The 12747-nt window shown below is 41.8% G+C and overlaps 1 protein-coding gene across 6 annotated transcripts in view; it reads left to right on the forward strand.

The window, feature by feature from the left end:
- The window catches only part of TJP2 (tight junction protein 2), a 50769-nt gene extending 44960 nt beyond the window's left edge, over positions 1–5809 (forward strand). For all 6 annotated transcript variants that reach the window (XM_066568685.1, XM_066568683.1, XM_066568684.1 and 3 more), the window contains 6 exons: positions 309–409; positions 793–1005; positions 1366–1476; positions 2358–2699; positions 3124–3209; positions 4886–5809. In XM_066568685.1, the coding sequence (XP_066424782.1) occupies positions 309–409; positions 793–1005; positions 1366–1476; positions 2358–2699; positions 3124–3209; positions 4886–5057 (1025 nt within the window). In that variant the 3' untranslated portion in view covers positions 5058–5809. The remainder of the gene's footprint in view (positions 1–308; positions 410–792; positions 1006–1365; positions 1477–2357; positions 2700–3123; positions 3210–4885) is intronic.
- The last annotated feature ends 6938 nt before the right edge of the window (positions 5810–12747 follow it).

The following is a 12747-nucleotide window of genomic DNA, read 5'->3' on the forward strand; positions in this document are numbered from 1 at the left end:
GGAACTAAAAGAGTGTGAAGGTGTGGTCATGAGTAATGCCTTCATTGACTTCTTTCAAAGTTCCTTGTTCTGCCAAATTCTAATGGTAAAGAAATTGTGCTGGTGTACTGCCATTAAAAGATAAGCGATTTAATAAGCTTAGGAATGGACCAACAATAAAGCAAGAACACCATGCTTTTGTCAATGATCTAAATGAAGTGGCTGTTTAACATTCTCGCATACCTAAAGCAAAAAGTGTTAAACAGCCAAGAATGGATAAAGGATTGCGTTTACTGTGTTATATACACCTTTTCCTTCAATTTTTACAGCAACCATTAATTTGAATTCAGCCAATGATAGCTGGTATGGTAGCCTGAAGGATACAATTCAGCAACAGCAAGGAGAAGCAGTGTGGGTATCAGAAGGAAAGGTAAGCAGTCAGTCCATACTCTCTGAAGCTATATACATGTTTCAAAGTATCTCTTGCCAGTAAAAATTGTTCAGAAATTCATTTGCCAGTGGTCAGTAGGCTAGACAAATAGTCAGTTGATTTATGTCTTTAACAAAAAAAATATTATTCTTTCTGTAACACTTTGGAGGTTTCATCACTAATGCTGGGCTAGGGGAGAATGATGATGAGGGATGAACTTCAACAGGACTTTTCGTTGTGATTCCGCATTAGTTTCTTTCATTTCCATGAAGTCATTCCTAAGGGCTGACTGATATTGAGCCTGAGCTGTTTGGCCTAACGTTGAGTCTTAACTGGACTTTTATTTAATCTTTGTTCCTTACTTCTTACTGACTTTTCCCTAGATGGATGGCATGGAAGATGATGCAGATGATCGTATGTCTTACCTTACTGCCATGGGTGCTGACTATTTGAGCTGTGACAGCCGGCTGATCAGTGACCTAGAGGATACGGATGGAGAAGGTGGTGCATACACTGACAATGAACTTGATGAGCCTTTGGAGGAACCGAGGATTTCATCTTTTAGCCGATCCTCTGAACCTGTGCATCACGAGGAGGTGAGATGACTGGATTTTTCAGTAAAACTGAACTTCGGGCTTTCTGAAAACCCTTTATGGATGGTTTAAAATTCAGAGGATTTTTTTAAACAGCAGCTTTACCTTGCTTCTGATAGTATTTTAGATCTACACTATGAAGAGGAAAATAAAAGAAAACCTCTGCTTTTCTTCCTAAATTTAAAGATTTCTTGATGATGTCAAGATGACCTTGAACTTTTCAATTACATTTGTAGTGATTGTAGTCAGATTGCTGGCAATCTTTTGACTCCTGGTTAATGCTCCCAAAATTGTAACCTTGAGAGAGAGGAAAAATGGTTGAATTACTGCCTATTGCAGTGATTTTATCTCTTTCTTTCATAGAGTTTAAAAAAGTTTACTCCAGAACCAAGGGCTCAGTTGAGAAAAGCTGGTAGCAGGGAGATCCTCAGAGAACCAAGTCCACCTCCAGCATTCAAGCCTGAACCACCTAAGGTAAATTTGTAGAAACAAATCTGAATACTAACATCCTCTTTCTGGAGAACTCTCCAGGGTGGCAGATTGGAAAAAGCAATAGGAATGGTCAGAGACTAGAAAACACTTTAAGTGTGGACAGAAGAAATGACTGAAAGTGTTGCAGGATCAAGCAGAAAGAAGACTTATTGGATAACAGTTCTTCTCGAATACATGTGATCTCTAATATGGAATAAGAAAGTAAACTCCTTTTTGTATCTGCTAGCAAACTGAAAGCACTTTTTTTGCTCAGCAAGATTAAAAGTAGACTAATCACCAGGAAAAACATATCTCATGGCTATTACTGTGAAGCACAAAATCAGAATCTACCACCTGACCATCACTAGAAGTTTCTGTCAACTGTTTGCTCAGGAATGATGCAAGAGGGAAAAAAATAAGTCATATACTCTAAATATTCGAAATACAGCCCAAGTGTGCCTTGACAATGAAAATAGGGCAGAGGAGGACATGCACAGTGAAAACAAAAGCTGAATATAAAACATTGGGTCCTGTGCACTTCTAAATTTTAGGTCATGATACCTCACATTAAGCAGTAGTAAAAAAATATTTGGGGGCATCAGTTTTCTCTGTGCTGTGCTCTAACACATGTAGTTCTGGTAATCCTTAACAAATAGGACAAACAAATATCTAAACAGTCTAAATGTCCTGGTCTTCTATGGCCTGATGTCTATGAGTATATGCCCAAAATGTTGCAGCAGTTCAAACATCCTTGAAGTGTTACATCATATGAAAATTGATCTGGTAAATGCATAGGCAAAGTGATTACTTTCAGGTTAAAGCCTTCTTTTGAAACTAAAATTATACAGTCGCCGATGTAAACCTTGTGGGTTTTATACTTGCAGGGGAAGTTACAAAACAGAGAGGATCCATATGACTTCCCCAAGAGCTATGACTCCAAGTTGAGTAATGTTGCTGTCAGCAGTGAGACTTCAACTGTATCAGCTAAACCACCACCACCACCTGTTTCTATGAAACCTGCCTTTGGGCGTCCCATTCTGAGAAACTCTCAGCCAGCAGTCCTGCCTGCAGAGGAGGAGGAGGAGGAGGCAAAGTTGGAAGAGGAAGGAAGCGAACAAGAAAATACTCCAAAATCAGTACTGAGGAAAGTAAAAATATTTGAGGAGATGGATCACAAGGCAAGGATGCAAAGAATGCAAGAGCTACAAGAGGCCCAGAATGCCAGGGTATGAAGAGATGCCTTTCCCCCTCCTGTGCTTTGTAACCTATAGAACAGCCAGAGTCCTGGAAACTAAAATCATGCCCTTTGCATTTTGTTGCTTATGGAGGGAGAAGTTTGGGAAACCGCACTCAGAGACATACTCTCACTCATTGTGTGTATTTGTGTATAAAAAGAGGTCATATTTTAAGGTTTCCTGTTGTAACTATAAAAACCTGACTTCTTATAATCCTGTTGCTTTTGACAATCCATTGTTCTCAAGAATGCTTTGAATTAGTACTCTAGCAAAAGATGATATAATTGTAGGAATATCAGTAGGATATTACCAATTCGTGCTTTAATTATTTCAGATGTAGCATTGTCCTGCTAGATCCTAGATGCAAATATAGGATCAAAAAAGAACAATTATTTTCTTCTACTTTCTTTTAAAGATTGAAATAGCCCAAAAGCATCCAGATATTTATGCTGTCCCTGTCAAAACACAGAAGTCAGAACAGAGCTGGCCCCAGCCAATGAGGTAAGGTGTATCCAGTTCCAAACATTCTGTCTCAATTCTGGACTTTGCTGGCAGGAGGAAAACTGATCTTGCCAGTTTTTGTTCATACAAGTCATCCTGCCTTGGTATATTGTTTTGTTGTGATGCCTCAAAGATGATCATAAAGGTGGGGCAGAATTTTAGCAAACTCTTCAGGGAACTCATTTCAGGATTTTTTTTTTCCTTTTAGTTCATTTATAGCAAGTTAATTTATAGTATTTGAGTCATCTGGGAAGAAATACTACATTGTTTCACTGAAATATTTGCAGAGACAGTTTTTTCCCCCAATCAGTGTTACAGAAGCTGGCCTGCATTTGTGTCCTCTGATGTCCTTTCTGCCTGTGCTAGGTACTTGATGACTGTTAGTCTATCCTAACAAATATTTGCTGTTCTAATAACACTTAATTACTTAAATGCTTCTTCTTTACAGATATGTAGTATGGCTAAGTAAGCTAAGGATGAAACTTGATACAGGTGACTCATCAAATCTCATGAAAGTAGTAGTCTTTCATTAAAATTCAGTAAGTTCTGGATGGGTCGACCACTGCACTATCTTACCCTACACACTGCACATTTCTAGGACTTGACACCTATGCAAGAGCTAACACACTGCAGGATGGATTTTGTCTTCTGCTCTTCAGGACTCTTAATTTTTTCTTGCATTTTAGCAATAGCCAGTAGAAATGGAACTTTTTTTTTTTTCTAGTGAGTCAAATGCTTTGATGTCACAGGAAATAATCTAAAATGCAAAGATGGAAAACTGGTATTTCCTGGATTTCTTGGCAGGTTCAGAAAAGCATTATTTTTTATAAAGCATTGGAAGCTTTATAAAAATAATGAAAATTAATCTTTCACCACATTTGCAGAGTATTTGCTTACATGTAGAAATCAGTGTTGTTGGCTTTTTACTGGAGTGTTAATGATTGGCCTAGAAGGGAGTATTTAATCCCTGGGAGAAAGATGTAAGGAGAATACCATCTTTTTTTTCCAGAGTAGAGGTTGCAAAAATCATAGGTTTGAAACAGAGGAAATACCCTGCCTTGACAGATTCTATTTTTCTATGTCTGCTTAATGTCATGCCAAATGTGTAGCACCATAGTGTATAAAAAGCAAATGTGTGGGTTTTTTCTGCCCACTTTTAGGGCTAAGTGCCTTAGTGAGAGCTATGATTGAAAAGACTACCAATTTGAGTGAAAAGGCTACCAATTTAGGAAATGTCACATAAGAAGTCTCTGGACTTTGAGACAGAAGACTGAGGATGCAAAAGAAGAAGGAGGCGTAGAAAAAATTCTGTGCAAAACTAATTAAGGGAGATGTCAGTTGGGGTTGTAGCAAGGCTGGAAACCTCTCTGCTCAGGAATAGAGTACTGTGAGGCTATTGATGTCTCTGGTGTGTGCAGTTTAAAATTTGAAATTTGGCATTTTTCCTGGTAGGTTGAGTACATCATATTGAGCATCATCCTCCAGCTTGATGGAAATAAGATGCCTCTCCAGATAGGTTTACCATAGTCATGCAGTTTTTTATTGTCTAGAAGGGGTTTCATTTGATCCATCTGCCTTTCTAAGCTGGATGTGGCCATAAAGCAGATGGTATTTTTTGGTTTTTCATAATGGGAGTAGACATGATCTCTTTCTCTTTGCATGTTCTGCTATGTTAGCTCCAGGCCTCCAGAACCCCAGAAGGCTCCTGTTAGACCTTACCTGGAGAACCGCGTCGGTTACGGCAGCGATGCGGAGGAGGAGGAAGAGGAGTACCGCCGGCAGCTGGCAGACCACTCTAAGAAGGGCTATTATGGACAGCCATCCAGATACAGAGACACAGAGTTGTAGGCTTGCTAGCATGTCCATGTCTAACACTCTTCTGAGGTTCCTTCCTTCGCAGCCAAAGTGGAACAGTAATTAGTCTTGAAAGGCTGTATTTTTACTGGGGGTGGTGTTAGAGGGTACGCTACTCAACTCAGACATATCTATACACTGGAACTGGAAGAGTTCATTTTTTGGGGATATTATTTTGTCAGTGTCTATGAAAAGAAATCACTATTGCCTGAATGCTGTTGCCTGTTTTATAAGGACCAAATCCTTAAAGTTTGTGTTAATTCTTGGCATTTTCATATTTTAATATAAGCCCCCCTCTTTCCTTTTTATTAATGCTGCCTTTTTGGACTGTTCTGCTGTGTTATAAAAGTATGATCCCAGAGATACACTTCTAACGCAATAGAACTAAATGTGAAAGTGTATTTGAAGAACAGTAAGTGCCTTTAACAAGAAGCATCTGAAGCTGTTTGTTTTGACATCTGATACTTGGTGCAAAGCCATAACACACTAAAAAGGGGATTGACTGTTTTACCTATCTTTATTTTTTATCAGTTTCATGGTAACAATTTTCCTTGCGTGTTATTTTTCTAAGTTCATAGATGCATATGCAATATTCATAAATACTGACTGTACATATTAAAGGTGCAATTGACTGGGTGGTTGGAAAAGACCAGGATGTGCTTAAACAGAGAAAATGGTGTAGAAAATTCAGTCACATATTAAAATTTACACAGACTGCAAATAATAAATGATATATTCTAGACAAACCTTGTGTATCTCATTTTTATTTTCAACAGTATTAGTCTAGAATTGCTGACTTCCATGAGTGCACTGTTTCAGTTCAAGGTCTCCTCTCCTTCTATTCAAGTAACTGGGAAACATCGCTATTGGTGTGCTTCACACTTTTCTGAATATAATTCTAAAATCTGCTGTGATTTAAAACTGGTGCAAAACTATAGAGTTCCTGCAAGGGACTTACTTCTTAGAATATTAAGTTTTTCCTCATCATTTCTGCTCTTTAACCTTACACAATAAAATTCTTCAAGGTGGCATAAAGAAAAATTTCTTTTGATGCAATATGAAAGACGGTTTTCTAATGCTCTTCTAAAAATAAAGTGCCTTCCAACCCTTAACCATTATAGTCCCTATTAGGACAAGGTTCTTCACTGGGAGGGTGGTTCACCTCTCACTGGAACAGCTCCCCAGGGCAGCAGTCACAGCACCAGCCTGACAGAGTTCAAGAAGCCCTGGGACAATGCTCTCGGGTATGTGGTGTGACTCTTGGGGATGGTCCTGTGCAGGTCCAGGAGCTGGACTCACTGATCCTTGTAGCTCCCTTCCAACTCAGGAAGTCTATGATTCTGTAACACCCTCTTAGTAAAGGTAGAATTTTCTTGTTGAAGCAATGGGATGAGGAAACTTGTGCTGCTCAGATTAGAATAATTTGGGTTGGAAAAGACCTCCAAGATCATCAAGTCCAGCCATAAACTGAACAGTGCCAAATCCACCACCGAACTCTCTCCATATCACACCTGCATGTCTTTTAAATTTCTACAAAGATGGTGACTCAACCACTTTACTTGGGCAGTTCTAATGCCTGACGGCTCTTTCTATGAACAGGTTTTTCCATTTTTTCAGTGCAAACCTCCTCTGGTGCAACTTGAGCCCATTTCCTCTTGTCCTGTCAGTTGTTACCTGGGAGAAGAGACTGACCTCCCCCTCACTACCAACCTCCTTGGCAGAGAGCCCCTGAGCCTCCTTTTCTCCAGGCTAAACACCCCCAGCTGCTTCTCACAGGACTTGTGCTCCAGACCCTTCACCAGCTCCATTGCCCTCCTCTGCACCTCCACCACCTCAATGTCTGTCCTGCAGCATGTGCCAGAACTGAGCACAGGATTTGAGGTGTGGCCTCAGCAGTGCCCAGGACAGGGGGACAATCCCTGCCCTGCTCCTGCTGGCCACACTCTTGCTGGTACAGGCCAGGATGCCATTGGCCTCAGCCACCTGGGCACAGCTGGCTCATGTTCAGCTGTTGTTGACCAGCACCCTCAGGCCCTTTTCTGCTGGGCAATTTTCAGGCCGCTCTGTCCACAGCCTGTGGCACTGCTATTGGGTTGTTGTGACCCAACATGAGGGACATTCACAAAGGCAGGCCCTGACACTTTTGTGATGTTAAACCTCCCACCACTGGCCTTGGTCCATCCATCCAGCCTGTCCAGAGCCCTCTGCAGAGCCTTTCTACCCTCGAGAAGATCAGCACACACCCAGCTTGGTGACACCCACAAACTGACTGAGGGGGCACTTGGTCCCTTTCCAGATCATTGATAAAGAGAATGCCAATATAATATAAATGTGTGATATACAGAACACATGAAATATATCGATGTAAATGCGGCGTAACAGAGCTGAGGGGTCCCTCTCCCAAGAGAAGCTGTTTGAGCTCGGTCCGTACCGCGGTGCCCGGGGCTGCGGCGGTACCGGGGCTGCTCCCGGGGCAGGGATTCTGTCCGGCAGCGGACGGCGGGAGGCGCTGGCGGCACCCCGGGCTGCCACCGGGGCCGCCCGGCTTCCAGCCGCAGCCCCCGCGGCGCCGGCATCGGGACGGGCCCACGGGACCCGCTGCGGCAGCATGGCAGCTCCCTCGCCCGCTTCCCGGCCCCCACCACTCAGGGATCACCCACCTCAGCCAGGATGAAGAGGCGGAACTTTACTGGACTCATGGGGAAACGCTCTGACAAGAGATGAGGAAGGCGCTGAGCTACTGAATGCTTTTTTTTGCCTCAGTTTTGAGCAGTAAGAGCAGTTGCCCTCGGCCTCCTGAGCTGGAAGACAGGATCTTTATAAATGACACAGTCAGTGAGGATCGAGTGCTGCTCAGCAGGTTTGCAGATGACATGAAACTGAGTGCTGCATGTAGCACAAAAGAAAAAGGATGGGATGCCATCCAGAGGAAACTGGACAAACCTGAGAAGTGGGCCCACAAGAACCCCACATAGCTCGCTCAACCAAGTGCCAGGTGCTGCACTTGGAACAGGGCAATCCCAGACGGAGTACAGAGTGGGAGTTGAACTCATTGAGAGTATCCCGGCAGAGGAGGACTCATGAGTTCTTGTGGCTGAAAACTTGAATATGAGGTAACAGTGTGTACTTGCAGTCCAGACAGCCAGAGGTGTCCTGGGCTGCATCCAAAGCAGCGTGGGCAGCAGGGCCAGGGAGCAGTTGCCCTCAGCCCCTCTGCTCTGCTCTGCTGAGACCCCACCTGCAGCTCTGGGATCCCAGCACAGGAAGGACATGGACTTGTTGGGGAGAGTCCAGAGGAGGCCATGAAGATGATTAGAGGGATAGAGCAACTCTCCTATGAAGAAAGGCTGAGGCAGCTGTGGCTGGTCAGCCTGGACAAGACTTGGGGGGACCTTACAGCACTCTTCTGCACCTAAAGGGAGTCTACAGAGAAGCTGGGGAGGGACTTTTGACAAGGATATGTAGTGGTAGGCAGTAGGACAAGGGGCAATGGCTTTAGGTTGAAGGAGGGTGATTTTAGATTCGATATTAGGAAGAAAGTCTTTCCTGTGAGCACAGTGAGGCACTGGAACAGGCTGCTCAGAGAAGCTGTGGGTGGTACATCCCTTGCAGTGTTCAAGGCCAGGCTGGATGGAGCTCTGAGCAACCTAGTCAAGTGGAAGGTGTCCTTGCCCATGGCAAGGAGGGTTGGAACTAGATGATCACAGGATCACAGAATCAATTACATTGGAAAAGACCTCTGAGATCATTGAGTCCAACCTTTGACCAAACACCACCTTGTCATCTAGACCATGGCATCAAGGTTTCCATCCAGTTATTTCTTGAAATCACCAGGGATGGTGATTTTACCACCTCCCTGAGCAGTCCATTCCAATGTTTAACAACTCCTTGCATTAAAAAATTCTTCCTGATGTCCAACCTGAACCTGAGGCTGTGTCCTCTTGCCCTTTCTCTAGAAGAGGCTGACCCCCCCACCTGGCTGCACCCTCCTTTCAGGCAGTGGCAGAGAGCAATAAGGTCACCCCCAAGCCTCCTTTTCTCCAGGATGAACACCCCCAGCTCCCTCAGGCACTCCTCATTGGACTTACAAGGTGCCTTCCAACTCAAGCCACTCCATCACCAACAATAGAGAAGACTGGCACACATAGCTGTATGGAAAGCATAATGGAGAAAAATATTTTCTTTTACATGGGCAGTGTCAAGCTAGATGGGGAGGAAGCTGTCTTGTGCCAAGCCAAACCTACTCCAACTCCTTTGTTACACACAGACTTTTTAAAAGCAGTGTGGTTTGTGTTTTCTGATTGGAGAAAAGAAACTGATATCTAGAGTAGATTAAATGGTTCAACACAGGGTATAGTTATAAGAAGTCAAAAGATCACCATTTTGTAGGAATGTTCTGTCTCAATGCTCCATTTGCCATGCTATACACAGGATTTCCATTTGCCTTGGTGCCTGAGATAAAAGAACCCATGGATAGCAAATATTAATTTAATTTCCCTATTGTGTTATAAAATATAATATGAAGTTTCATTTGACAAGTAATTTACAGCCCTTTAAAGATATTAGAAAGACAAAACTGTGCATATGTTTAGCTTTAGTCTTCCTGTAATGAATACATATATAGCTAGACGATCTTTTAGGAGCAAATCTTCTTTGTGAATTGAAGACTAGATAACCTTTCCAAAGTAATGATCTGTTAGGTCTGCTTGGAAACACAGCTGTGTCAACTCTTTCCCTCATTTAATTCTAGCTTAGAGTGCTTCACCCACAGGCAGAGAAATAAACAGCAATCTGTACTACAGCTTCGTATCACTCAGTTACTCCTTCCAGTCATTACTTTTAATGAATTGTTTGTTCCTGAATGAAGCAGTGCAGGTAGATGATTAGAGGAGATTGTGTCCTGAATCATGCAATGTCACTACTATGCTTTGCTCAGTGCAATAATCAAGAAACTGTCTGACCATGGACGAACAATTTGTTGTTACTAGACAAACACAGATAAACAAACAGAAACCAACTCCTGGTGGACTAAGTCAAGGGTAACTGTTCTGTGAGAAAGTGTAGACAACATGTTAAGACAGACAAGAGAATAAGACACCTGGACCTACCCAATCTTCTTAAGAAACAGGGAAGAGACCATCTTCTATTTTTTTCCTCTGTGACACTCAGTGTGGTGTCCTCAGATCTTCACTAAGAAGGAAACCTGGACAAAACTAATTTGCAAGAGGAAAGAAAGAACTTTTGTGTCTGAGAGATATAATAAATATGATGAAGTTTGTCTGTTTAGATCACTGGAAGGATTAAACTCATATAATGATTACAGTTTTGGAAAAATACTTGTGTATAATTTATGGAAATTGTTGTAACATTAGAGAATAATTTTCCTGAAGTACATATGTTTTATACTGATTTCTGATGCACTTCTGTTTTCCAGTGTAATAAATATTCCCAGTAAGTGAAAACATTTCATCTCATGTTACACTTCTTTCATCCCACTCTGGTTGATGTTATTCTTTGTTGTCATAGGTGATAGGGGATGCATTTTTCCTTACACTGGCAGTACATCCAGTCCAAGTTTGCTTAAGCAACTTTTTAAAGCCTCCCAAATACCTACATGCTGAACATAAAGGAAGCTCTAAAACAGTATCATCAATCTGCTTGGAGTGACTACCAGACTGGGAATGAAGCCACATAGCAGTAGGTGCAACAACAGAACAAAAATACTGTAGGAAGGAGGCCTAGAGCCATGAGATGTGTCACGAAGGGATGAATGACTGTGGGGAGGATGGCTTGCTGAGGGGGTGGCAGGTCATCAGGAGGATTGTAGCTGACCCTTACTACTGCACTTGTCCAGGTGAAAAAGGGAGTGACACCAAGGTGTCCCTATTGTGTTATGTTCCACCCTTGCACAAGACCCAGGGTTTTGTAATCTCTCTCTGTACCCTTCATTAACATCTAAACTGGCTGCACCCTCCCCACATTCATGCTGGCAGTAACCGTATTTGGCTGCAGTTTCACATTCACTTCTCCCACATGTATAAACTGGTGCTTGAAATCCCTATGGCAGAGGATGAGAACATGAGTGCCTTGCAGACAAGTCAATGGGCTTGCTCCTTTCTCCTCCCCAGAGCAGGGACACCTCTTGGCAAGAATTGATCCCCAGCTGTGTCAGAGTACACCTGGGAACACTTGCACATAGCACTGTACACTTTTTTCATGTCTAGTAAATCTATCTCTGGAAATCCAACAAGAAGCTGTAACTTAAATAACTGAACTATTTGTGAATCTGGGTTTGAAAGTTCTTATTCAAGTCAACCAGACTGTGTTGAATCCTTGAACTGCATAATTTGTGAATCTGTGATCACAAATGAGACCAGACCAGATTTACAGTGTAACCCACACCATCAGTGTCTCTGGGATCTCATTGAATGTGACTGGACTAAGAGTGACAAATTGGTTCTAATCAGCTGCAACTAGCCCCTCTGTTCTCTGGGGACCACCTGGGAACCAAGGGGATTTATTTTCAGTCTTCTATACTTTTTATACAAAAAATAGCCAGGTTTCAGACTAAAAAAACAGTTTATCTGACCTCTTAATCCAGACAGTATGACTTACATCTTTTCTAATCACGTAAATATTCACAGGAGACAGGGGGGACAACAGAATGGCAGTTTAAGATTAGCTTTCACCAAAAATCTAAAGATTAGTTTTCACCAAAAATCAAAAATGGGCCATCTATCCCAAAGTACTGTGACAGTCATAACTACCTCTGTTACATGGCATGGGAAAGCAAACGGCTGAATTGTACCTTTTGTCCTCCCTATTCATTCTCTTCCCATTTATTGTCAGAATTCAGACTTGTACTCAATTGGCATTGATACTAATTATTGCTCAGTTACTCATATGAGGGAAAAAGAGTATTTCATTCAAGTACCTAACTTCTTCCCATGTTAGTGTGTTTGTATTTGCAAGGCATTTATTGTGTCTAAGTGAGATCAAAGCTTCATTTAATTAGCAGTGTTTATGTATGAAAAACCCACATATTAACACACATTCTTACACACACACACACACACACACACACACACACACAGGCACAGATGCAGACACAGACACACAGACACACACACAGACACTCTAATAATATATATCCATAAGAAATAATAGCGAGGAGAAATAAAACATTTTTCCTGGAGGAACATAGGTAGAGAAAGCTGAATGGAAGCTTGGAAGTATAAATCATACTATAGGAGACAAGATGGCAGTAATATTCAGCAGGTCCCTGACCAATCATTGAAAATTTACTTTATTTCAGCATATTCTTCTACTCCTAGAATATTAAGAAAACAAGTGTTTCTGTAACTCCTTATTTTGGATTCTCATTATACATCCTATAGAATTTTAGTAGTAAAGAGAAAAAATAATCTAACATATATATAAATATTCTAATACCCATCTGAGAAAAAAAAAACAAAGTAGCAAAACAGAACAAGAAAAAGACTATGAAGTCATAAAGCAGAAAATGAAAGTGTTGCAGAAGCATACACAGGGGGGAAAACCTTAAAAACCAACAAATGATGAAAGACAACTTCTCCTACAGAATAATTAAATGTCAAGATTTTGAAGAAATGGGAGTCTACAAATAACTTCAAAGCAACCAGCATAGCAGTCAGAATTTATTCAC

The sequence above is a fragment of the Molothrus aeneus genome, chromosome Z, assembly GCF_037042795.1.
Source record: "Molothrus aeneus isolate 106 chromosome Z, BPBGC_Maene_1.0, whole genome shotgun sequence".
NCBI classification, from domain to species: Eukaryota; Metazoa; Chordata; class Aves; order Passeriformes; family Icteridae; genus Molothrus; species Molothrus aeneus.